Source organism: Homarus americanus, unplaced genomic scaffold (assembly GCF_018991925.1).
Source record: "Homarus americanus isolate GMGI-L3 unplaced genomic scaffold, GMGI_Hamer_2.0 scaffold26708, whole genome shotgun sequence".
NCBI lineage: Eukaryota > Metazoa > Arthropoda > Malacostraca > Decapoda > Nephropidae > Homarus > Homarus americanus.
The window spans coordinates 1-27809 of NW_024745061.1; the positions used below are offsets into that span (position 1 = coordinate 1).

At 34.7% G+C, this 27809-nt stretch overlaps 1 protein-coding gene across 1 annotated transcript; it reads left to right on the forward strand.

Annotated features, from left to right (window-relative positions):
* Positions 1–1642: 1642 nt before the first annotated feature.
* On the forward strand, positions 1643–27712 carry LOC121878287 (kelch-like protein diablo). Its single transcript, XM_042384379.1, has 11 exons — positions 1643–1688; positions 1876–1903; positions 2376–2495; positions 2943–3125; positions 9076–9322; positions 14421–14565; positions 14666–14804; positions 15957–16091; positions 19652–19856; positions 20041–20157; positions 27572–27712. The coding sequence occupies exons 1-11, from the start codon at positions 1643–1645 to the stop codon at positions 27710–27712; spliced, it is 1506 nt and encodes a 501-aa protein (XP_042240313.1).
* The last annotated feature ends 97 nt before the right edge of the window (positions 27713–27809 follow it).

The window sequence follows — 27809 nt, forward strand, 5'->3', positions numbered from 1 at the left end:
TGTAAATGTAAATCTATTCCATGTAAAGATAAACGATGTGCATGTTTTAAAAGAAGTAAAAAATGTAATAATATGTGTGTTCACGGTACAAATGAATGTAAAAATAATTAAATGATTAATCTTAATGTTTTGTTATATTATTAAAACATATTGAAATCTAAATTCTTCAAAAGATCTCATTTTCCACTGACCTACACAAAACTTTTGTGGAATTATGGTAAGGAGATAAGAGAAATATTTCTGCGGGAACATTGCATCCATTCATCTTTATTAAAACTTTTTCTTCTATGTTTAAGAATTTTGATGATAGTTATTTTCCTTGAGCCTTAAAACTCAGAGGAAAGGGGGTAAAAAACAAGCCTTAGGTAGTAAAAACAAAACTTATCTTAGTAGAACAATAACAGGTTGGTAGAGAATAATAACAGGTTGGGGTATACAACAATAACAGATCGCACTCTTTTCACTCCTCTCTAATCCTGTCTACACTTGTAATTTACAGGTAGGACAATGGTGGAACTGTTCTTTCTTGTAGTTTTCTTCAAGACTTTGACGTTTTTTCTCTAGAAGAAGCTCTTGTATAATGTTTCTAGGAGTATCAAGAAACTCTTTCTCCAATATTACATTTGAGAAATTTGTGATTATGAAGTCCCGTGAAGAATCCAGCAGTGGTACTAAATTATGAGCTACAGCTAACCTGTGTTTAGAAAAATATGGAATTTATATTGAATACTGTACGTCAAAAATGGTAAAGTTTACAAAATTAGAATATTTTTTAATAATTTACTTAATAATTTACTTACATACCTGTATAATCTTAAAACATTGGATGACTGAAGTTCACTTGTGAGAAAGGCCGCGCAAACACATACAGCATGGTGAACTTTCAGAATGTTTGCAGCAACTATTAACTCTTGAGCATTTTCCGTTGTTATCTCAATGTTTCCTAAAGATTTAAAATAAATTTTTCATAATAATTCATAAAATAAAAATACCGTTTTACATATAGCAATATGAAAAACATGTGTTTTTTACATATATGACAAACATGTGTTTTTCCTTTTATCTTACCAGTATACATGAATCGAATGATCCGAATTAATATATTGGATTTCATAAACTTCATTTCTATTGAAAAAGACTGTGTTGTTTCCTCAGCTAATCCACCAGTAAACATATCCTTAAAATATTCACTTCCCGCCGAGAGTATTACACGATGAGCCTGGAATAAAATGTTTGTTGTATACAGTATATAAAAATCTTCTTCACTTTTTTATTCATTTCAGACAAAGCTAGTTAAAACAACTTAATATACTAGCAAATTTTCTTACCTTCACAATTGATCCATCAGCTGATGATATTTCTACATCACAGAACTGTTGTTTCTGCCAGAGTGAATGTAAGTTCTCTAGCAAGTCATTCGGATAAGAGAGCTCCACCTCTAGGAAGTCGTTCGGATAAGAGAGCTCCACACATGCCGCCATTTCATATAAAAGACCTAATATACCTGTGATTACTCGGTACCCCAATTATAACGTTTTCTCAATATATATACTACATCTCAGTTAAAAATTACCAGATATCACTACCCACCACCAGACAACTCAACTCTGGATGAATAGTATTACATTTGTTTTATATGAGGATGGCGACAGCACGTGTGGAATTCTCTGATAATGGGGAGGGGGAATGTAAATCTAACCTGCTAGAAAACTTACATTCACTCTGGCAGTTACAAAAGTTTTGTGATGTAGAAATATCATCAGCTGATGGATCAATTGTGAAGGTGAGAAAACATTATTTTTTAACTGAAATAACTGTAAAAACTGTCGTCGTCTTTCCTGTTTGTACTTAACACAACTATTTTTATTATTTCAGGCTCACCGTGTAATACTTTCGGCGGGAAGTAATTATTTTAAGACAATGTTTACCTGTGGATTAAGTGAGGAAACAACACAGTCTTCTTCAATAGAAATGAAGTCTATGAAATTTAATATATTAAAACAGCTCATCGGATTTATATATACTGGTAAGGATAAAGAAAAACTTTTTAAAAGTTAATAGAAAGTGAGTACTAATGTAAAACTAAAAACGATATTTTTTATTTTGTTGATGGATTGTTTTTTTTAAATCTTTAGAAAACATCGAGGTAACAGTGGAAAATGTTCAAGAGTTAATTGTAGCTGCAAACATACTTGAAATTCACCATGCTGTACGTGTTTGTACAGACTTTCTTAAGAGTGAACTTCATCCATCCAATGCTTTAGGAATTTACAGGTACGGTTTGATGATTCAGTTCAGTTGATTATGTTACCTATATGTACGTACAATAAATAAATCTATTAGGAATAAATCCATTGTTTTTGTTTTTTAAACAGGTTTGCTGAGGTCCATTATTTAGTAAACCTGCTGTCTGCTTCGCAGGACTTCATCTTTTCTAATTTCGTAGAAATTACAATGGAACAAGAGTTTCTTGAAATTCCTAAAGAAATTCTACTGTATTTTTTGGAGTCAGAGTATCTTCATATTGACTCTGAGTTGCAGGTAAATATTTATATACGCTATTTTTTTATTTAATAGTAGACCCCCAAACAATCAAATTTATCTACCTTTTCTTTCTTTATTGTATTACAGGTATTCTCTGCTGCCATCAGATGGATTACACAAGATATAACTAATAGACATTGTTGGATTTATGACATTTTGAAACCAGTGAAATTGGCTTTAATTCCAAGTAAACTAATAAAAAAATCAATTAATGAGTGCTCTAATATCAATCTGAAGGTTATTCTTAAACAGCAGAGGACGACATTTTTAAGGGACGAAAGGGAAGCCTCGTATATCCAGCCAAGAATTTGTCTTCGAAAGAAAATTTATGTTATAGGTGGATGGAAACTATCAGAGGAGTATAGTTTAAAAAGTGTCGAATGTTTTGATACCTTTAGGCAGAAATGGCAGAAAGTTGGCCCTATGAAAATTGAGAGATGTGGGCCAGGAGTAGCAGTCTTACATGGGAAAATATTCGTTGTTGGAGGGATTGGAGGGGATAGTCAGATTTGGGCAGATGGCGAAGTTTATGATCCACAGGAAGAAGATTGGACTGGGATATCTTCTATGGTTACCCCACGGTGTGATTTTGGATTATGCGCTCATGGAGGTTATCTCTATGCCTTCGGTGGTTGGACGGGATCGGTCATCGAAAAAAGTATTGAAAGATATGACCCTATTGCAGATGAGTGGACATTATTAGAGTCAAATATGCTAGAACCTATATCCTGGTAAGTACAATAACCATTTTCAAAGTGAAATTACTGACTGATAGTGTGTGTGTAAACTACTGATAATAATAAGAGAAGAGAAAATGTAGTATTGACCTGTACTTGTCTTTTTTTCTTCTCCCTCTTTTTTTTTTACAGTATGGGTATAGTAGAACATCGAGGTCTTATTTACATTGTTGGTGGAGTTGGTGCGGGATATTATTTCACCCGCCTGTGTAATCTTCTCTCATACAATCCTGTGACTGGGCATTGGAAGAATCTAGCACCAATGATAGCACTACATAAGAAGATAGGTGTTGCAGTTTTGGATAACTTTTTATATGTAGTAGGTGGTGGTATTCGGAACAATTATGAAAAAAAATCAATGCAAAGATATTCTTTTGAACAGGTAAGATTATTTACCAGTGCAAAACTTATAAATTCTTATTTTTATATACATTTACCAGCGCTGTTCTTATGAATTCTTCTTATTATATACAACAAGATTTGAATTACAATATTGTAGCTAGGAAGTGGAAGAATTTTTGTAATACTGTAGTGAAAATGGAGGGAGTAAAAAATTGTATAACTTCCCTACTCTCCCTTCCTTTTACTTTTCTTCTTTCTTTTACTTTCCCACAGAACAAATGGTTCAAGTGTTCATCGAAGTATTTGGGTCGAAGTATCTCAACAGTTGTTGCCACAAGTTCTCTGTTATATGTCATAGGCGGCTGTAGAGGGGTAAGGAAGAACGAACGAAAACAGAATGATTAATGAATATGTGATATACAAATCCAAAGTTATCCAAAGTTTTAACTTTTTTTTTTTTAGGTACCTATCACTAATGTGGAGTATTTCGACCCAAAGAAGAACAAGTGGATGAACTGTGCATCACTCCCAGAGGGTCGGTCTAATGCTAGAGCAGTCGTAATTTGACTCGACTTTCTTTCTCTTCTCTTCTTGATACTTCCCCAAGCTCAAGAAGCTCAAGAATATCTAACAGAGAAATTTAAGAGTCCTCTTCTTCTTCTTCATCCTTTTCAACAAATACACACTAAAAATAAAAATAAAAACTGAAATTAATGTATAGTTTTTACTTATCCATCCCAAGCTGCTGTACATTAGTTTTCCTACTGTTTGAAGGCGAGGACGGAAGCACCACCACCACCACCACAACCATAACAATTTACCTCCCCCTCTGTTAAAAAGTACCAGATATCAACACTATCAACACTACCACTATTTATAAAAGAACACTGATGATGATTAGTATTAACATTAGTATTTGAGAATGGCGGCGGCACATGTGGAGCTCTCTCATAACGAGGAGGAGGAGGAGGAATGTAAATCTTATCCGAACTACCTGCTAGACTGCATACATTTCCTCTGGCAGTCACAACAGTTATGTGATGTAGAAATATTATCAGCTGATGGATCAGTTGTGAAGGTGAGTGAGTAAGAAATTACATAAAATCACACTTAAAAGTATGTCCTCGATCAATCTATGTACCTTCCTCCACTACTTTAAAAAATCTGATGGGGATTACATTTTATTCCACAGGCTCACCGTGTAATACTGTCAGCGGGAAGCGACTATTTTAAGACCATGTTTACGTGTGGATTTGCTGAGAAAACAACACAATCAATAGAAATGAAGTCTATGAAACCCAATATATTAAAACTGCTTGTCGACTTCATATATACTGGTAAGGGAAAATATTTTAAGTTTTCATAGTGCTATGCTGCTATCTATAAGTAAAATTTTTATTTTGTTGCAAATGAAGAAATGAAATATTTTTTTTCTTTTTTTGTAAAAATACTTTAGGAAACATCGAGATAACAGTGGAAAACACACAGGAGTTAATTGTAGCTGCGAACATGCTGTTCATGCCCCGTGCTGTACTTGTTTGTACAGACTTTCTCAAGAGCGAACTTGATCCATCCAATGCTTTGGGAATTTACAGGTAACAAATTTTTATTTTGTAAATTTTTTTATTTTATTCTGTTCTGTTTTAATTTGATTGATTCTGATTCGATCTAATCCTATTCTAGAGAGGATGTGTTTTTTTTTTTGTTTTTTTTTTTACAGGTTTGCTCAGGCCCATTATTTAGTAAGCTTGTTGAATGGTTCGCGGGACTTCATCTTCTCCAATTTCGTAGAAGTGACAATGGAGCAAGAGTTTCTTGAGATTCCTAAAGAAACTCTACTATATTTTTTGAATTCGGAGTATCTTCATATTGACTCTGAGTTTCAGGTAAATATTAGATATTTTTCTTTTTATTTAATATTTATTTATTGAAAATTTTATTTATTTTTTCTTTTTTTATTGCAACTCTCACTTTCTTTTTCTTTTCTTTTGTTATATTGCAGGTATTCTCTGCTGCCATCAGATGGATTACACAAGAAATAACTGATAGACTTTGTTGGATTCTCGATATTTTAAAACGAGTGAAATTGTCTTTAATTTCAAGTAAACTAATAGTAAAATCAATTAATGAGTGCTCTGATATCAGATTGAAGGTTAGCCTTAAACAGCAGACAAACTTGGCCAAAAGGGAAGCCTTGTATGTCCAGCCAAGAATTTGTACTCGAAAGAAAATTTATGTCATAGGTGGATCAAGGAAAGAACACATAAGGAGATCAAGATCAAATAAGTATATATTTAAAAAAAGTGTCGAATGTTTTGATATCTTTAGGCAGATATGGCAGAAAGTTTACCCCATGAAAATTGGGAGAAGTTCACCAGGAATAGCAGTCTTACATGGAAAGATTTTCGTTGTTGGAGGGGTTGGAGAGGAGAGTCAGATTTTGGTGGATGGCGAAGTTTATGATCCACAGGAAGATTATTGGACTGGAATATCTTCTATGATAATCCCACTGTGTCATTTTGGATTATGCGCTCATGAAGGTTATCTCTATGCCTTCGGTGGTTGGACTGGATCAATGGAAATGGGAAAAAATATTGAAAGATATGACCCTATTACAGATGAGTGGAGATTATTAGAGTCAAATATGCCAGAAGCTAGATCCAAGTAAGTACAATAACCATTTGGATTTACTGATAGTGTGAATTACTAATAATAATAATGAGAAAATATCGCAATGACCTGTACTGTTTTTTTCCTTTTTATTTTCTTTTTACAGCATGGGTATAGTAGAACATCGAGGTCTTATTTACATTATTGGTGGATATACGGACACTTACAATCCCCTGCATGATTTTCTCTCATACAATCCTGTAACTGGAGAGTGGAAGAATCTAACACCAATGCAAGGTCCACCGTCTAAGACGATAGGCGTTGCAGTTTTAGATAACTTTTTGTACGTAGTAGGTGATGGTATTCTGGATGAAAATTCAATGAAAAGATATTCTTTTGAGCAGGTAAGATTATTTACCAGTACTTAAAGTTTAATATTGTAACCAGGAAGTGGAAGAATTTTTGTAATACTTTAGGAAAAAAGGGAAAAACTTGTATACCCCCCTCCCGCCCCCTCACTCTTCTTTTAAACCTTTTTTCTTTTACTTTCCCACAGAACCAATGGTTTAAGTGTTCGTGTTCATCGTGTTCAGCGTATTTGGGTCGAAGTAACCTAGCAGTTGTTGCCACAAATTCTCTGTTATATGTCATAGGCGGTAACAATATAAATTACGATGGACTATTGGTAAGGAAGAATGAAAAGAATGCTTAATGAAAACTGATAATATTTATTAATAATCTTTATAATCCAAAGTTTTAACCTCAAACTAATTTTTTTTTTTTTTTTAGATATCTGTCGCTAATGTGGAGTATTTCGACCCTAAGAATAATAGGTGGATAAACTGTACATCACTCCCTGAGGGTCGGTCTGATGCTAGAGCAGTTTCAATTTAACTCACTCGAAACCTTAACCTTCAAGCCCTCTCTCATATCATTCCCATATATATTACATTTATTAGTTTTTTAGTTATATATGAGGATGGCGGCGGCACGTGTGGAGCTCTCTGATAACGGAGAGGAGGAGTGTAATTATCCTTATCCAAACAACCTGCTAGAGAACCTAAATTCACTCTGGCAGTTACAAAAGTTCTGTGATGTAGAAATATCAGTTGATGGATCAGTTGTGAAGGTGAGAAAACATTATTTTAACTTTTTTATTATTTATTGTCAATAATTGAAAAAACTATCTTGTATATGTATACAACCAACCAAATTCTTTTATTATTATTCCAGGCTCACCGTGTAATACTCTCGGCGGGAAGTAATTATTTTAAGGCCATGTTTACCTGTGGATTAACTGAAACAACACATTCTTCAATAGAAATTTAATCTATGAAATTTAATATATTAAAGCAGATCATCGGATTCATATATACTGGTAAGTAACATTTTAAGTTTTCATATTTATAAAAAAAAACTGTATTTTTATTTTGTTATTTATATCTTAATCTTTAGGAAACATCGAGGTAACAGCTGAAAACGTTCAAGAGTTAATAGTTGTTGCAAACATGCTGATAGTTCCCCATGTTGTACGTATTTGCACAGACTTTCTCAAGAGTGAACTTCATCCATCCAATGCTTTAGGAATTTACAGGTAACTAATTTTTATTTTGTAATTTTTTTTTATTCTTGTTCGGTTTTGTTTTAATTTGATTAATTCTGATTCGATCTGATTCGATTCTAAAAAGGGTGTGTTCATTTTTTTTTTTTTAAAGGTTTGCTGAGGCCTGGGTGTGTTCATTTTTTTTTTTACAGGTTTGCTGAGGCCTATTATTTAGTAAGCTTGTTGAATGGTTCGCTGGACTTCATCTTCTCCAATTTCGTAGAAGTGACAATGGAGCAAGAGTTTTTTGAGATTCCTAAAGACACTCTACTATATTTTTTGGATTCGGAGTATCTTCATATTGACTCTGAGTTTCAGGTAAATATTAGATATTTTTCTTTTTATTTAATATTTATTTATTAAATCAAAAATCTAATTTTTTTTGTGGTTTATTGCAGCTAGCTCACTTTCTTTTTCTTTTGTTATATTGCAGGTATTCTCTGCTGCCATCAGATGGATTACACAAGAAATAACTGATAGACTTTGTTGGATTCTTGATATTTTAAAACGAGTGAAATTATCTTTAATTTCAAGTAAACTAATAGAAAAATCAATTAATGAGTGTTCTGACATCAGATTGAAAGTTAACCTTAAACAGCAGATAAACTTGGCTAAAGAGGAAACCTCCTTTTATGTCCAGCCAAGAATTTGTACTCGAAAGAAAATTTATGTCATAGGTGGATCAAGGACCGAATGGAATAGAGTATCGGAGAAGTTTAAAAGTGTAGAATGTTTTGATACCTTTAGGAAGGAATGGCAGAAAGTTTGCCCGATGAAAAAAATCAGTGAAAGGCCAGAAATAGCAGTCTTACATGGGAAAATTTTCGTTGTTGGAGGGAGGGGTTGGAGAGATACGAGAGATAGACGCAGACGTTTTCCGGTTTTGGCGGATGGCGAAGTTTATAATCCACAGGAAGATAATTGGACTGGGATATCTTCTATGGTTACCCCACGATGTGAGTTTGGATTATGCGCTCATGGAGGTTACCTTTATGCCTTCGGTGGTTGGACGGGATCGGTAGTCGAAAAAAGTATTGAAAGATATGACCCTATTACAGATGAGTGGAGATTATTAGAGTCAAATATGCCAGAAGCTAGAAAAAAGTAAGTACAATTGTAATGTTAAAAATCAACCATTTTCAAATTAGGTTTACTTACTGATAGATAGTAACTGATAATGAGAAATGTAGCAGTGGCCTGTACTGTTTTTCTTTTCTTTTTTTTTTTTTTTTTTTACAGAATGGGTGTAGTAGAACATCGAGGTATCATTTACATTATGGGTGGATATACGTACACTTACAATCGCCTGCGTGATCTTCGCCTGCGTGATCTTCTCTCATACAATCCTGTAACTGGGGAGTGGAAGAATCTAGCACCAATACTAGGTGAATCATATAACACGATATCTGTTGCAGTTTTGAATAACTTTCTGTACGTAGTAGGTGGTACTGAGTTTGAGGAAATGGAAAGATATTCTTTTGAACAGGTAAGATTATTTACCGTGGAGTGCTTATGAATTACTATTTTATTGTAGCCAGGATGTGAAGAATATTTGTAATACTGTTGGTAAATAATTGTATAACCTCCCTCCCTTCCTTTTACCTTTTTTTCTTTTACTTCCCCACAGAACAAATGGTTTAAGTGTTCATCAATGTATTCCGGTCTAAATTCCCCAGCAATTGTTGCTACAAATTCTCTGTTATATTTCATAGGCGGTGACATTAGAAATGATGATGACACGGTAAGGAAGACTGAAAAGAATGATTAATGAAAACTGATAATATTTATTAATAATCTTTATAATCCAAAGTTTTAACCTAAACTATTTTTTTTTCTTTTTTTTTAGCTACTTGCCACTGATGTGAATGTGGAGTATTTCGACCCTAAGAATAATAGGTGGATAAACTGTACATCACTTCCTGAGGGTCGGATTAATGTTAGAGCAGCTTCAATTTGACAATCTTATCTGAACTACCTGCTAATGTAGAAATATCATCAGCTGAGGGATCAGTTGCGAAGCCATTTAAAATAAAAAAAACTTGCTTTCTACCTTTTTAACTTACCTAATCCTTATAATTGTTTAATTTCACATTTACTGAATAAAGAGCTGACCAAAGCTGTCTAACCGGCGGCCAAGTTTAGTGAGTGTGTAGCTTAAAAAAAAAGTCTGCCGAAAGGCATCCAAAACATTAATTCAAAAGTTTTCTTTGAGGTGCTGCTGTGACGTAACTGGTGATAGCGAAGGTTGCTTATATTAATTACCCCACCACATACGTTACAGCAAAACTTTGCTTCCTGTGTATGTGTCTTATGAATTCTTATTATTATATACTATAGTGAAAAGGAAGTAAAAAATTGTCATATGGAGGGAGTATTTTGATCCTAAGGATAATAAGTGGAGAAACTGTACACCCCTGAAGAACGGTCTGATGCTAGAGTAAAGAAGTGTATGTTTTTTTTTTTTTTATATGTACCGGGAACTGATATCTCTTCTCTCCCAAGCTCAAGCTCAAGAATATTCAACAAGAAACTTTCAAAGCCCTCTTTATCCTCCTCTCATCCTCTTCAGCATACACACACACACACTTAAAATAAAAAAATAAATGTATTACCTATCCCAACATACTGAAAGAAAGAGGCTGCTGGCTGTAGTTTAGTTTTGTTACTGTTTGAAGAAGCAACGGAAGCACCACCACCACCACCACCACCACCACCACCACCACCACTACGGGTATTACCAGATATCACCACACCACTAAAAATAAAACTGACAACTAGTTAGTATTACATTAGTATCTGAAGATGGCGGCTGCACGTGTGGAGCTCTCTCATAACGAGGAGGAGAAGGAGGAGGAAGAGGAATGTAAATCTTATCCAAACTACCTGCTAGACTACATACATTTCCTCTGGCAGTCACAAGAGTTATGTGATGTAGAAATATTATTAGCTGATGGATCAGTTGTGAAGGTGAGTAAGTGAAACATTTATCTGTAAGTGAAGAAACATTTACCTCCTACCTACATATCTTTCTCTGCCTGCCCTCCATTACCACTCACCATTTACACACATATAGGGGGAGGGAAACTTAACTACACTGCCCATACTCACCGTCCGTTTAGGAGAAGTCAGTGGAACATGGTTAACAAAGTATATCCAGTACAGTAGAAGAAATTTCCCTGTTCCCCCAACTTCCCTTCTTCTCCGACACAAATAAACTGTTCCCCCAACTTCCCTTCTTCTCCGACACAAATAAAGAGTTGCTTATCCAACTTTTTTCGCACGAGAGAATCAATGTTTCCAAGAAGTGATTTTATTTTGGCGGCTTGCTTCCTAGCAGTGGTTTGATTTGGGCGGCTTGCTTCCTAGCAGTGGTTTAATTTTGTTGTCTGTCCGTCTATAATTCTCTCACTTTTATGTAATCTGATAGGATTACATTTTATTCCACAGGCTCACCGTGTAATACTGTCAGCGGGAAGCGAATATTTTAAGACAATGTTTACGTGTGAATTTGCTGAGAAAACAAAACAGTCAATAGAAATGAAGTTTATGAAACCCAATATATTACAACTGCTCGTCGACTTCATATATACTGGTAAGGGAAAATATTTTAAGTTTTCATAGTGCTATACTGCTATCTATATGTAAAATTTTTATTTTGTTGCAAATTAATAAATGAATTTTTTTTTTCTTTTTTTGTCAAAAACTTTAGGAAACATCGAGATAACAGTGGAAAATGCACGGGAGTTAATTGCGGCTGCGAACATGTTGATGATATCACGTGCTGTACTTGTTTGTATAGACTTTCTCAAGAGCGAACTTCATCCATCTAATGCTTTGGGAATTTACCGGTACGTGCAGTATAATAATAATAGTTAATTATTTTCCAACTGTTTATATAATATGTATTTTTATCTGTCCTATACGTAATTTTTTTTTTTTTTTTTTAAAACAGGTTTGCTGAGGCCCATAATTTAGTAAGGTTGCTGCATTCTTCCCGGGACTTCATCTTCTCCAATTTCGTAGAAGTGACAATGGAGCAAGAATTTCTTGAGATTCCGAAAGAAATTCTGCTGTATTTTTTGGATTTAGAGTATCTTCATATTGACTCTGAGTTTCAGGTAAATATTAGATATTTTTCTTTTTATTTAATATTTATTTATCAATTTCAAAAATCTTTTTTTTTTTGAGGGGGGGTATTGCAGCTCACTTTCTTTTTCTTTTGTTATATTGCAGGTATTCTCTGCTGCCATCAGTTGGATTACACAGGAAATAACTGATAGACTTTGTTGGATTCTTGACATTTTAAAACGAGTGAAATTATCTTTAATTTCAAGTAAACTAATAGAAAAATCAATTGATGAGTGCTCTGACATCAGATTGAAAGTTAACCTTAAACAGCAGATAAACTTGGCTAAAGAGGAAGCCTCCTTTTATGTCCAGCCAAGAATTTGTACTAGAAAGAAAATTTATGTCATAGGTGGATCAAAGAACGAACTCATTAGATTATGGAATAGATCAGAGGAATATATGTTTAAAAGTGTCGAATGTTTTGATACCTTTAGGAAGGAATGGCAGAAAGTTTGCCCCATGAAAAATATAAGAATTTGGCCAGAAATAGCAGTCTTACATGGACAAATTTTCGTTGTTGGAGGGGTTGGAGAGGAGATACCCTCTCCGATTTTGGCGGTTGGCGAAGTTTATAATCCACAGGAAGATAATTGGACTGGGATATCTTCTATGGTTACCCCACGATGTGATTTTGGATTATGCGCTCATGGAGGTTACCTTTATGCCTTCGGTGGTTGGACGGGATCGGTCGTCGAAAAAAGTATTGAAAGATATGACCCTATTACAGATGAGTGGAGATTATTAGAGTCAAATATGCCAGAAGCTAGAAAAAAGTAAGTTAAAAATCAACCATTTTCAAATTAGATTTACTGACTGATAGTAACTGATAATGAGAAAATGTAGCAGTAGCCTGTACTGTCTTTTTTTTCTTTTTCTCCTTTTCTTTTCTTTTACAGGATGGGTATAGTAGAACATCAAGGTCTTATTTACATTATTGGTGGATATACGTACACTTACAATCCCCTGCGTGATCTTCTCTCATACAATCCTGTGACTGGGGAATGGAAGAATCTAGCACCAATGCTAGGTCCACCATCTAAGACGATAGGCGTTGCAGTTTTAGATAACTTTTTGTACGTAGTAGGTGATAATAATGGGAAAAAATCAATGGAAAGATATTCTTTTGAACAGGTAAGATTATGAGATTATATACAATAAGGTTTGAATTTTAATATTGTAGCCAGGATGTGGAACAATTTATAATACTTAGTGAAAAGGGATAAAAATTTTATGACCTCCCTCCCTTCCTTTTACCTTTTTTCTTTTACTTTCTCACAGAACAAATGGTTTAAGTGTTCATCAATGTATTTCGGTCATAGCCCAGCAGTTGTTGCTACAAATTCTCTGTTATATGTCATAGGCGGTGACTACAGTAGAAATTATAATAGCCTGGTAAGGAAGAATGAAAAGAATGCTTAATGAAAAATGATAATATTTATTAATAATCTTTATAATCCAAAGTTTTAACCTCAAGCTATTTTTTTTCTTTTTAGATATCTGTCGCTAATGTGGAGTATTTCGACCCTAAGAATAATAGGTGGATAAACTGTACATCACTCCCTGAGGGTCGGTCTGATGCTAGAGCAGTTTCAATTTGACAATCTTATCTGAACTACCTGCTGATGTAGAAATATTATCAGCTGATGGATCAGTTGTGAAGGTGAGCGAGAAATATATTTACTGCATACAATCACATCAGCTGCCTCACTTATGGGAAGACTGCCACAACCATCCCAGAGACAAATAAAAAAAAATCTGATGTGCCCTTACACTTCCTCACTCTCCCTTACACCCCCTCACTCTCCCCTCCTCCTAGTCACAGCCCGGCCGGCATTTGATATTATTAACATAAAATGAACCGGAAACTTGATATCTCTTCTCTCCCAAACTCAAGATCAAGAATATCCAACGAGAAACTTTAAAGTCTCTTCATCCTCCTCTCATCTTTCTTCAACACACAACACACACACTTAAAAAAAAAAAAAAAATACTTCCGTTGCTGGCTGTAGTTTATAGTTTTGTTACTGTTTGAAGAAGCAACGGAAGAATCACCACCACAACCACCACCACCACCACCACCACCACCACCACCATCGGTATTACCAGATATCACACCACCACTAAAAACAAAACTGACAACTGGTTAGTATTACATTAGTATCTGAAGATGGCGGCTGCACGTGTGGAGATCTCTCATTACGAGGAGGAGGAGAAAGAGGAGGAGGAGGAATATAAATCTTATCCTAACTACCTGCTAGACTGCATACATTTCCTCTGGCAGTTACAACAGTTATGTGATGTAGAAATATTATTAGCTGATGGATCAATTATGAAGGTGAGTGATATATTTACCTGTGAGTAAAGAAACATTTACCTCCAATCTACACATCTTTCTCTACCCTCCATTACCCAAATCTTTAAAAACAAAAACTGATGGATTACATTTTATTCCACAGGCTCACCGTGGAATACTGTCAGCAGGAAGCGACTATTTTAAGACCATGTTTACGTGTGGATTTGCTGAGAAAACAACAGAGTCAATAGAAATGAAGTCTATGAAACCCAATATATTACAACTGCTCGTCAACTTCATATATACTGGTAAGGGGAAACATTTTAAGTTTTCATAATGCTGCTATACTTATATTTAAATTAAAACGAAATACATTATGAATAAAAAACTTTTTTTTTAATACTTTAGGAAACATGAAGATAACAGTGGAAAATGCACAGGAGTTAATTGCGGCTGCGAACATGCTGATGATGTCCCGTGCTGTATGTTTTTGTACAGATTTTCTTAAGAGTGAACTTCATCCATCTAATGCTTTGGGAATTTACCGGTATGTGCAGTATAATAATTAATTATTTTCAAACTATTTATATAACACGACGTAACTAATTCCATATTGTTTTTTTTTAAACAGGTTTGCTAAGGCCCATTATTTAGTAAGGTTGCTGCATTCTTCGCGGGATTTCATCTTTTCCAATTTCGTAGAAGTGACAATGGAGGAAGAATTTCTTGAGATTCCGAAAGAAATTCTACTGTATTTTCTTGAGTCAGAGTATCTTCATATTGACTCTGAGTTTCAGGTAAAATAATTTTTTTTATTTAATATTACAAACTTTCAACTGACTTTATTTACAAAAGTTTTAACCAAAAACTATCAAAATTAACTTTCTCTATTATTAATTGCAGGTATTCTCTGCTGCTATTAGATGGATTACACGAAGAACTAATAGATATGGTTGTTGGTATTTTGACATTTTAAAACGAATGAAATTATCTTTAATTTCAAGTAAACTAATAGAAAAATTAATTAATGAGTGCTCCTCTGATATTAGATTTAAGGTTAACCTTAAACAGCAGACAAACTTGGCGGCCAAAAGGGCAGCCTTATATGTCCAGCCAAGAATTTGTACTCGAAAGAAAATTTATGTCATAGGTGGATCAAAGAAAGAAAACTATTACCAAAATAAATTTAAAAAAAGTGTCGAATGTTTTGATATCTTTAGGCAGATATGGCAGAAAGTTTGCCCCATGAAAATTGTGAGAAATTCACCAGGAATAGCAGTCTTACATAGAAAAATTTTCGTTGTTGGAGGAATTGGAAAGGAGAGTCAGATTTTGACGGATGGCGAAGTTTATAATCCACAGGAAGATTATTGGACTGGAATATCTTCTATGGTGATCCCACGGTGTAATTTTGGATTATGCGCTCATGGAGGTTATCTCTATGCCTTCGGTGGTTGGATGGGATCGGTTATGGAAAAAAGTATTGAAAGATATGACCCTATTACAGATGAGTGGAGATTATTAGAGTCAAATATGCCAGAAGGTAGATCCAAGTAAGTACAATAACAATTTTCAAATTGGATTTACTGACTAATAGTGTGAACACTGATAATAATGAGAAAATATAACAGTGCCTGTACTTTTTTTCTTTTTACAGCATGGGTATAGTAGAACATCAAGGTCTTATTTACATTGTTAGTGGATATATGGACTTTTACAACCCCATGCATGATCTTCTCTCATACAATCCTGTAACTGGGGAGTGGAGAGCACTAGCAGGACGTGCTCCACCTCGCTACAACTACATGGGTGTTGCAGTTTTGAATAACTTTTTGTATTTAGTGGGTGGCCTTCTTTTTAATGAAGAAGCGGAAAAATCACTAGAAAGATATTCTTTTGAACAGGTAATATGCATGCTTATTATTATATACAATACAATTTGAATTACAGTAGTGAAAAGGGAGTAAAAATTGTATAATTCCCTTCTTTTCTCTATCCCAAGACAATAATAATGATTTAAGTATATTGAAGAAGAATTTGTGTAATACTATAGTGTAGTGAGGAGTAAAAATTTTATAACCTCCCCTCCCTTCTTTTCCTTCCACAGAACAAATGGTTTAAGTGTTCATCAATGAATTTTGATCGAAGTATCCCAGCAGTTGTTGCCACAAATTCTCTGTTATATGTCATAGGAGGTCACCGTCAAAATGACCTTAATAGATTGGTAAGAAAGGAAGAATGGCAATGGAAGAATGAAATGAATTAATTATATAGAATGAATTATATTACAATTTTAACCTCTAACTTTTTTTTTAGGTTACAATTTTAACCTCTAACTTTTTTTTTAGGTATCTGTCGCTAATGTGGAATATTTCGACCCTAAGAATAATAAGTGGATGAACTGTACATCACTCCCTGAGGGCCGGTCTTATGCTAGAGCAGTCTTAATTTGACTCCCTAAACCTTCCTCAAGACTGACATTATCTTCATATTTAATCCATTTAAAATAAAAAAAGTTTGCTTTCTATCTTTTAATTTAACTTACCTAATATGAAATTTGAAAGTATCCTTATAATTAATTAGTATCTGAAGCTGCATGTGTGAAGCTTTCTCATAACGAGGAGGAGGAATGTAAATCTTATCCTAACTACCTGACGATATACATTTCCTCTGGCAGTCAGAAAAGTTATGTGATGTAGAAATATTATTAGCTGATGGATCAGTTGTGAAGGTGAGTAAGTGAAACATTTAGGAGAAGTCAGTGGAACATTGGTTAACAAAGTCTATCCAGTACAGTGGAAGAAATAATATATTACTTTGTACGTAGTAGGTGTAGGTGGTGGTATTCCGATTCGGGGCCCAAAATCAATGGAAAAATATTCTTTTGAACAGGTAAGATTATTTACCAGTGCTTATAAATTCTTATTATTTTGAATTACAATTATAGCAGGACAGGATGTGGAAGAATTGTAAGTAATTATATAACCTCTTCTGTTTCAGAACAAATGGTTTAAGTGTTCATCAATTTTTTGTTGAAATAGCCCAGCAGTTGTTGCCACAAATTCTCTGTTATATGTCATAGGCGGTGACTGTAGAAAAAGTGACAGAGGTAAAGAAGAATAGAATGAAATGAATTAATGATTAGGCACTCAACTAACTTAACACACAAATATTACATATTATTAAATTACCCCAACATACTGAAAGAAAGAGGCTGCTGGCTGTAGTTTAGTTTTGTTACTGTTTGAAGAAGCAACGGAAGCACCACCACCACCACCACCACCACCACTACGGGTATTACAAGATATCACCACACAACTAAAAACAAAACTGACAACTGGTTAGTATTACATTAGTATCTGAAGATGGCGGCTGCACGTGTGGAGCTCTCTCATCACAAGGAGAAAGAGGAGGAGGAGGAAGAGGAGCAGGAGAAGGAGGAGGAAGAGGAATGTAAATCTTATCCGAACTACCTGCTAGACTACATACATTTCCTCTGGCAGTCACAAGAGTTATGTGATGTAGAAATATTATTAGCTGATGGATCAGTTGTGAAGGTGAGTAAGTGAAACATTTATCTGTAAGTGAAGAAACATTTACTCAATAAAGAGTTGCTTATCCAACTTTTTTCGCACGAGAGAATCAATGTTTCCAAGCAGTGATTTGATTTGGGCGGCTTGCTTCCTAGCAGTCGTTTGATTTGGGCGGCTTGCTTTCTAGCAGTGGTTTAATTTTGTTGTCTGTCCGTCTATAATTCTCTCACTTTTATGTAATCTGATGGGATTACATTTTATTCCACAGGCTCACCGTTTAATACTGTCAGCGGGAAGCGAATATTTTAAGACCATGTTTACGTGTGAATTTGCTGAGAAAACAACACAGTCAATAGAAATGAAGTTCATGAAACCCAATATATTACGACTGCTCGTCGACTTCATATATACTGGTAAGGGAAAATATTTTAAGTTTTCATAGTGCTATGCTGCTATCTATATGTAAAATTTTATTTTGTTGCAAATGAATAAATGAATTTTTTTTTTCTTTTTTTGTCAAAAACTTTAGGAAACATCGAGATAACAGTGGAAAATGCACAGGAGTTAATTGCGGCTGCGAACATGTTGATGATATCACGTGCTGTACTTGTTTGTATAGACTTTCTCAAGAGTGAACTTCATCCATCTAATGCTTTGGGAATTTACCGGTACGTGCAGTATAATAATAATAGTTAATTATTTTCCAACTGTTTATATAATATGTATTTTTATCTGTCCTATACGTAATTTTTTTCTTTTTTTTTTTAAAAACAGGTTTGCTGAGGCCCATAATTTAGTAAGGTTGCTGCATTCTTCCCGGGACTTCATCTTCTCCAATTTCGTAGAAGTAACAATGGAGCAAGAATTTCTTGAGATTCCGAAAGAAATTCTGCTGTATTTTTTGGATTCAGAGTATCTTCATATTGACTCTGAGTTTCAGGTAAAATGTAAATATTTTTTTTTTATTTAATATGTACAACTTTCAATTGACTTTTATTTACAAGATTATTAACCCGAATTTATCTTTCTATTATTTATTGCAGGTATTCTCTGCTGCTATCAGATGGATTACACAAGCACAAGATATAAATAATAGATATTGTTGTTGGAATTTTGACATTTTAAAACGACTGAAATTGCCTTTAATTTCAAGTAAACTAATAAAAAAAGCAATTAATGAGTGCTCCGCTGATATTAAATTGAAGGTTTACCTTAAAAAGCAGACAAACTTGGCTAAAAAGGAAGCAGCCTTTTCTGTCCAGCCAAGAATTTGTACTCGAAAGAAAATTTATCTCATAGGTGGATTCATGAAAGAACTCTGTGTCCATATATCAGATGGGTTTACATTTACAAGTGTCGAATGTTTTGATATCTTTAGGCAGAAATGGCAGAAAGTTTGCCCCATGAAAATTGTAAGAAATTTACCAGGAAGAGCAGTCTTACATGGGAAAATTTTCGTTGTTGGAGGGAGTGGAGAGGACAGTCAGATTTTGGCAGATGGCGAAGTTTATGATCCACAGGAAGATTATTGGACTGGAATATCTTCTATGGTGATCCCACGGTGTGATTTTGGATTATGCGCTCATGGAGGTTTTCTCTATGCCTTCGGTGGTTGGACGGGATCGGTCATCGAAAAAAGTATTGAAAGATATGACCCTATTGCAGATGAGTGGACATTATTAGAGTCAAATATGCCAGAAAGTAGATCCAAGTAAGTACAATAACAATTTTCAAATTGGATTTACTGACTGATAGTGTGAACTACTGATAATAATGAGAAAATGTAACAGTGCCTATACTTTTTTTTTTTTTTTTACAGAATGGGTATAGTAGAACATCAAGGTCTTATTTACATTGTTAGTGGACGTATGGACTCTTATAACCCATTTCATGAACTTCTCTCATACAATCCTGTAACTGGGGAGTGGAGAGATCTAGCAGCACTGAGTGCTCCACCTCGCTACAACTACATGGGTGTTGCAGTTTTGAATAACTTTTTGTATTTAGTGGGTGGTCTTTTTAATGAAGAAGGGGAAAAATCACTAGAAAGATATTCTTTTGAACAGGTAATGTGCATGCTTATAATTATATACAATACAATTTGAATTATAGTAGTGAAAAGGGAGTAAAAATTGTATAACTCCCTTCTTTTCTCTTTCCCAAGACAATAATCATAATTTAAGTAATATGGGAGAAGAATTTTTGTAATACTGTAGTGTTGTATAACCTCCCTTCTTTTCCTTTCCACAGAACGAATGGTTTAAGTGTTCATCAATGAATTTTTGGCGAAGTATCCCAGCAGTTGTTGCCACAAATTCTCTGTTATATATCATAGGTGGTCATCGTCCCAATGACCACCTTGAACTGGTAAGAAAGGAAGAATGGAAATGGAAGAATGAAATGAATAAATTATATTACAAATTTAACCACCTAACCACCTGTTTTTTTTTCTAAAGGTATCTGTCGCTAATGTGGAGTGTTTCGACCCTAAGACTAATAAGTGGATGAACTGTACATCACTCCCTGAGGGCCGGTCTTATGCTAGAGCAGTCTTACTTTAACTCCCTTCGACATCCTCAATCAAGAAAACTTCCCTCAAGACTGACATTTGTCTCCTCCACATTTAATCCATTTTAAATAAAAAAAAAGCTTGTTTCCTATCTTTTTTAACTTACCCTAACATGAAATTTGAAAGTATTCTTATAAAGTATCCTTGTGGATCAATGGTACCATTGTTTAATTTTGTCGAAATATCCCAGCAGTTGTTGCCTGCCACAAATCCTCTGTTATGTCATAGGCGGTTACGGTTATTATAACTTGGTAAGGAAGAATGGAAATAAGAATAAAATATATTAATAATTCCTAAATATTTTTATAATAATCCTTTATAATAAGTTTTAATCTAAAACCTGAGGATAAAAAGTGGAGAAACTGTACACCACTCCCTGAGGAACGGTCTAATGATGCTTTAGTAGTCTAATTTGACTGCTTTAAGAATTTACAGGTACGTACAGTATAATAATTAATATTATTTTCTTGTTTTGATGTTTTTTATTTGTATATGTACGTATACAATGCAGAATTTGAACTAAATCCCATTTTTTTTGGGGGGGGGAACAGGTTTGCTGAGGCCCATAATTTAGTATCGTTACTGCATTCTTCACGGGACTTCATCTTGACCAATTTCGTGGAAGTGACAAAGGAGCAGGGGGCTTGAAGAGAAACCTTCCTCAAGACTGACATTATCTTCATATTTAATCCATTTAAAATAAAAAAAGCTTGCTTTCTATCTTTTTAACTTACCTAATATGAAATTTGAAAGTAATAAAGAACTGACCAAAGCTGTCTAACCGGCCAAGATTAGTTAGGATAAGTGTGTAGCTTAAAAAAAAGGCATCCAAAACATTAATTCAAAAGTTTTCTTGGAGCTGCTGTGACACAACTGGTAATAGCTAAGGTTGCTTATCACATACGTTACAGCAAAACTTTGCTTCCTTGTCATGTGACTTATGCTTAATTATAGTGAAAAAGAAGTAAAAAATTGTCATATAGAGGGAGTATTTTGATCCTAAGGATAACAAATGAAGAAACTGTACACCCCTGAGGAACGGTCTGATGAGTAAAAAAGTGTATATTTTTTTGCTTTTTTTTATCCAGGTCTTCTTTAATAGGCCCCAGGGTTAATGGGGCCGGCCTCTAATCTTAATGGGCCCTTAGTCTTAATGGGCCCCAGTTTTAATGGGCACTCAACTAACTTAACACACAAATATTACATATTATTAAATTACCCCAACATACTGAAAGAAAGAGGCTGCTGGCTGTAGTTTAGTTTTGTTATTGTTTGAAGAAGCAACGGAAGCACCACCACCACCACCACCACCACGGGTATTACCAGATATCACCACACAACTAAAAACAAAACTGACAACTGGTTAGTATTACATTAGTATCTGAAGATGGCGGCTGCACATGTGGAGCTCTCTCATCACAAGGAGAAAGAGGAGGAGGAGGAAGAGGAGCAGGAGAAGGAGGAGGAAGAGGAATGTAAATCTTATCCGAACTACCTGCTAGACTACATACATTTTCTCTGGCAGTCACAAGAGTTATGTGATGTAGAAATATTATTAGCTGATGGATCAGTTGTGAAGGTGAGTAAGTGAAACATTTATCTGTAAGTGAAGAAACATTTACTCCTACCTACATATCTTTCTCTGCCTGCCCTCCATCACCCACCCACCATTTACACACATATAGGGGGAGGGAAACTTAACTACACTGCCCACACTCACCATCCGTTTAGGAGAAGTCAGTGGAACATGGTTAACAAAGTATATCCAGTACAGTAGAAGAAATTTCCCTGTTCCCCCAACTTCCCTTCTTCTCCGACACAAATAAAGAGTTACTTATCCAACTTCTTTCGCACGAGAGAATCAATGTTTCCAAGCAGTGATTTGATTTGGGCGGCTTGCTTCCTAGCAGTGGTTTGATTTGGGCGGCTTGCTTTCTAGCAGTGGTTTAATTTTGTTGTCTGTCCGTCTATAATTCTCTCACTTTTATGTAATCTGATGGGATTACATTTTATTCCACAGGCTCACCGTGTAATACTGTCAGCGGGAAGCGAATATTTTAAGACCATGTTTACGTGTGAATTTGCTGAGAAAACAACACAGTCAATAGAAATGAAGTTCATGAAACCCAATATATTACGACTGCTCGTCGACTTCATATATACTGGTAAGGGAAAATATTTTAAGTTTTCATAGTGCTATGCTGCTATCTATATGTAAAATTTTTATTTTGTTGCAAATGAATAAATGAATTTTTTTTTTTTCTTTTTTTGTCAAAAACTTTAGGAAACATCGAGATAACAGTGGAAAATGCACAGGAGTTAATTGCGGCTGCGAACATGTTGATGATATCACGTGCTGTACTTGTTTGTATAGACTTTCTCAAGAGTGAACTTCATCCATCTAATGCTTTGGGAATTTACCGGTACGTGCAGTATAATAATAATAGTTAATTATTTTCCAACTGTTTATATAATATGTATTTTTATCTGTCCTATACGTAATTTTTTTTTTTTTTTTTTAAAAACAGGTTTGCTGAGGCCCATAATTTAGTAAGGTTGCTGCATTCTTCCCGGGACTTCATCTTCTCCAATTTCGTAGAAGTGACAATGGAGCAAGAATTTCTTGAGATTCCGAAAGAAATTCTGCTGTATTTTTTGGATTCAGAGTATCTTCATATTGACTCTGAGTTTCAGGTAAAATGTAAATATTTTTTTTTTATTTAATATGTACAACTTTCAATTGACTTTTATTTACAAGATTATTAACCCGAATTTATCTTTCTATTATTTATTGCAGGTATTCTCTGCTGCTATCAGATGGATTACACAAGCACAAGATATAAATAATAGATATTGTTGTTGGAATTTTGACATTTTAAAACGACTGAAATTGCCTTTAATTTCAAGTAAACTAATAAAAAAAGCAATTAATGAGTGCTCCGCTGATATTAAATTGAAGGTTAACCTTAAAAAGCAGACAAACTTGGCTAAAAAGGAAGCAGCCTTTTCTGTCCAGCCAAGAATTTGTACTCGAAAGAAAATTTATCTCATAGGTGGATTCATGAAAGAACTCTATATATCAGATGGGTTTACATTTAAAAGTGTCGAATGTTTTGATATCTTTAGGCAGAAATGGCAGAAAGTTTGCCCTATGAAAATTGTGAGAAGTTCACCAGGAATAGCAGTCTTACATGGGAAAATTTTCGTTGTTGGAGGGAGTGGAGAGGACAGTCAGATTTGGGCAGATGGCGAAGTTTATGATCCACAGGAAGATTATTGGACTGGAATATCTTCTATGGTGATCCCACGGTCTGATTTTGGATTATGCGCTCATGGAGGTTTTCTCTATGCCTTCGGTGGTTGGACGGGATTGGTCATCGAAAAAAGTATTGAAAGATATGACCCTATTACAGATGAGTGGACATTATTAGAGTCAAATATGCCAGAAGGTAGATCCAAGTAAGTACAATAACAATTTTCAAATTGGATTTACTGACTAATAGTGTGAACACTGATAATAATGAGAAAATATAACAGTGCCTATACTTTTTTTTTTTTTTTTTACAGAATGGGTATAGTAGAACATCAAGGTCTTATTTACATTGTTAGTGGACGTATGGACTCTTATAACCCCTTTCATGAACTTCTCTCATACAATCCTGTAACTGGGGAGTGGAGAGATCTAGCAGCACTGAGTGCTCCACCTCGCTACAACTACATGGGTGTTGCAGTTTTGAATAACTTTTTGTATTTAGTGGGTGGTCTTTTTAATGAAGAAGGGGAAAAATCACTAGAAAGATATTCTTTTGAACAGGTAATGTGCATGCTTATAATTATATACAATACAATTTAAATTATAGTAGTGAAAAGGGAGTAAAAATTGTATAACTCCCTTCTTTTCTCTTTCCGAAGACAATAATCATAATTTAAGTAATATGGGAGAAGAATTTTTGTAATACTGTAGTGTTGTATAACCTCCCTTCTTTTCCTTTCCACAGAACGAATGGTTTAAGTGTTCATCAATGAATTTTTGGCGAAGTATCCCAGCAGTTGTTGCCACAAATTCTCTGTTATATATCATAGGTGGTCATCGTCCCAATGACCACCTTGAACTGGTAAAAAAGGAAGAATGGAAATGGAAGAATGAAATGAATAAATTATATTACAAATTTAACCACCTAACCACCTGTTTTTTTTTCTAAAGGTATCTGTCGCTAATGTGGAGTGTTTCGACCCTAAGACTAATAAGTGGATGAACTGTACATCACTCCCTGAGGGCCGGTCTTATGCTAGAGCAGTCTTACTTTAACTCCCTTCGACATCCCCAATCAAGAAAACTTCCCTCAAGACTGACATTTGTCTCCTCCACATTTAATCCATTTTAAATAAAAAAAAAGCTTGTTTCCTATCTTTTTTAACTTACCCTAACATGAAATTTGAAAGTATTCTTATAAAGTATCCTTGTGGATCAATGGTACCATTGTTTAATTTTCCCGAGGATAAAAAGTGGAGAAACTGTACACCACTCCCTGAGGAACGGTCTAATGATGCTTTAGTAGTCTCAATTTGACTCGAAACCTTGAGTCTATCCCTCCTCCTAATCACAGCCTATTAACATAAAATGTACCGGGAACTTTATATATTAATGCTAGAGCAGTCTCAATTTACTCTCTTCTCTCCCAAGCTGACAACTGGTTAGGTTAGTCTTACATTAGTATCTGAAGATGGCGGCTGCACGTGTGGAGGAGCTCTCTCATCACGAGGAGGAGGAGGAGGAGGAGGAGGAGGAGGAATGTAAATCTTATCCTAACTACCTACTAGACGATATACATTTCCTCTGGCAGTCAGAAAAGTTATGTGATGTAGAAATATTATTAGCTGATGGATCAGTTGTGAAGGTGAGTGAGTGAAACATTTATCTGTGAGTGAAGAAACATTTCTCTGCCTGCCCTCCATCACCCACCCATCATTTACACACCATATCGGGGGAGGGAAACTTAACTACACCGCCCACACTCACCCTCCATTCCTTATTACCGCCCAGGAGAAGTCAGTGGAACATGATTAACAAAGTCTATCCAGTGCAGTGGAAGAAATTTCCCTGCTCTCCCCTAACTTCCTTTCTCCCCAAACTCACCCAGATTTTTACGTCCCCTTAATGTATGTATAAAGGCAGTATGAACGAACTAACAAACTTGAAAAAATAAACGATGGGGATTACATTTTATTCCACAGGCTCACCGTGTAATACTGTCAGCGGGAAGCGACTATTTTAAGACCATGTTTACGTGTGGATTTGCTGAGAAAACAACACAATCAATAGAAATGAAGTCTATGAAACCCAATATATTAAAACCGCTCATCGACTTCATATATACTGGTAAGGGAAAATATTTTAAGTTTTCATAGTGCTATGCTGCTATCTATATGTAAAATTTTTATTTTGTTGCAAATGAATAAATGAAATTTTTTTTCTTTTTTTGTAAAAATACTTTAGGAAACATCGAGATAACAGTGGGAAACGCACAGGAGTTAATTGTGGCTGCGAACATGCTGTTCATGCCCCGTGCTGTATTTGTTTGTACAGACTTTCTCAAGAGCGAACTTGATCCATCCAATGTTTTGGGAATTTACAGGTAACGAATTTTTATTTTGTTTCTGTTCTGTTTTAATTTGATTGATTCTGATTCGATCTAATCCTATTCTAGAGAGGATATTTTTTTATTTTTTTTATTTTTTTTTTTTTTACAGGTTTGCTCAGGCCCATTATTTAGTAAGCTTGTTGAATGGTTCGCGGGATTTCATCTTCTCCAATTTCGTAGAAGTGACAATGGAGCAAGAGTTTCTTGAGATTCCTAAAGAAACTCTACTATATTTTTTGGATTCTGAGTATCTTCATATTGACTCTGAGTTTCAGGTAAATATTATATATTTTTCTTTTTATTTAATATTTATTTATTGAAAATTTTATTTCGTTTTTCTTTTTTTATTGCAGCTCTCACTTTCTTTTTCTTTTCTTTTGTTATATTGCAGGTATTCTCTGCTGCCATCAGATGGATTACACAAGAAATAACTGATAGACTTTGTTGGATTCTCGATATTTTAAAACGAGTGAAATTGTCTTTAATTTCAAGTAAATTAATAGAAAAATCAATTAATGAGTGCTCTGACATCAGATTGAAAGTTAACCTTAAACAGCAGATAAACTTGGCTAAAGAGGAAGCCTCCTTTTATGTCAAGCCAAGAATTTGTAATCGAAAGAAAATTTATGTCATAGGTGGATCAAGGAAAGAATTCAATATAATATTGAATAGATCAGAGGAATATCTACTTAAAAGTATCGAATGTTTTGATACCTTTAGGCAGAAATGGCAAAAAGTTTGTCCTATGAAAATTGGGAGAATTTCACCAGGAATAGAAGTCTTACATGGAAAAATTTTCGTGGTTGGAGGGGTTGGAGAGATAGAAGCTCAGATTTTGGCGGATGGCGAAGTTTATGATCCACAGGAAGATTATTGGACTGGAATATCTTCTATGGTAATCCCACGGTGTGATTTTGGATTATGCGCTTATGGTGGTTATCTCTATGCCTTCGGTGGTTGGACGGATTCAATGGAAATAGGAAAAAATATTGAAAGATATGACCCTATTACAGATGAGTGGAGATTATTAGAGTCAAATATGCCAGAAGCTAGATCCAAGTAAGTACAATAACCAGTACAATAACAATTTTGATTTACTGATAGTGTGAATTACTAATAATAATAATGAGAAAATGTCGCAGTAACCTGTACTGTTTTTTTCCTTTTTTTTTCTTTTTATAGCATGGGTATAGTAGAACATCGAGGTCTTATTTACATTATTGGTGGATATACGGACACTTACAATCCCCTGCATGATTTTCTCTCATACAATCCTGTAACTGGAGAGTGGAAGAATCTAACATCAATGCAAGGTCCACCGTCTAAGACGATAGGCGTTGCAGTTTTAGATAATTTTTTGTACGTAGTAGGTGATGGTATTCTGGATGAAAATTCAATGAAAAGATATTCTTTTGAGCAGGTAAGATTATTTACCAGTACTTAAAGTTTAATATTGTAACCAGGAAGTGGAAGAATTGTTGTAATACTTTAGGAACAAAGGGAAAAAATTTTATACCCCCCTCCCGCCCCCTTACTCTTGTTTTAACCTTTTTCTTTTACTTTCCCACAGAACCAATGGTTTAAGTGTTCGTCTTCAGAGTATTTGGGTCGAAGTAGCCCAGCAGTTGTTGTCACAAATTCTCTGTTATATGTCATAGGCGGTTACTGGAGTGGTTTGAATGGAATTGGAATGGTAAGGAAAGAAGAATAAAAGAATGATTAATATAAAATGATAAATATTGATAATAATATTTATAACTTTTTTTTTTCTTTTTAGATTTCTCTCGCTAATGTGGAGTATTTCGACC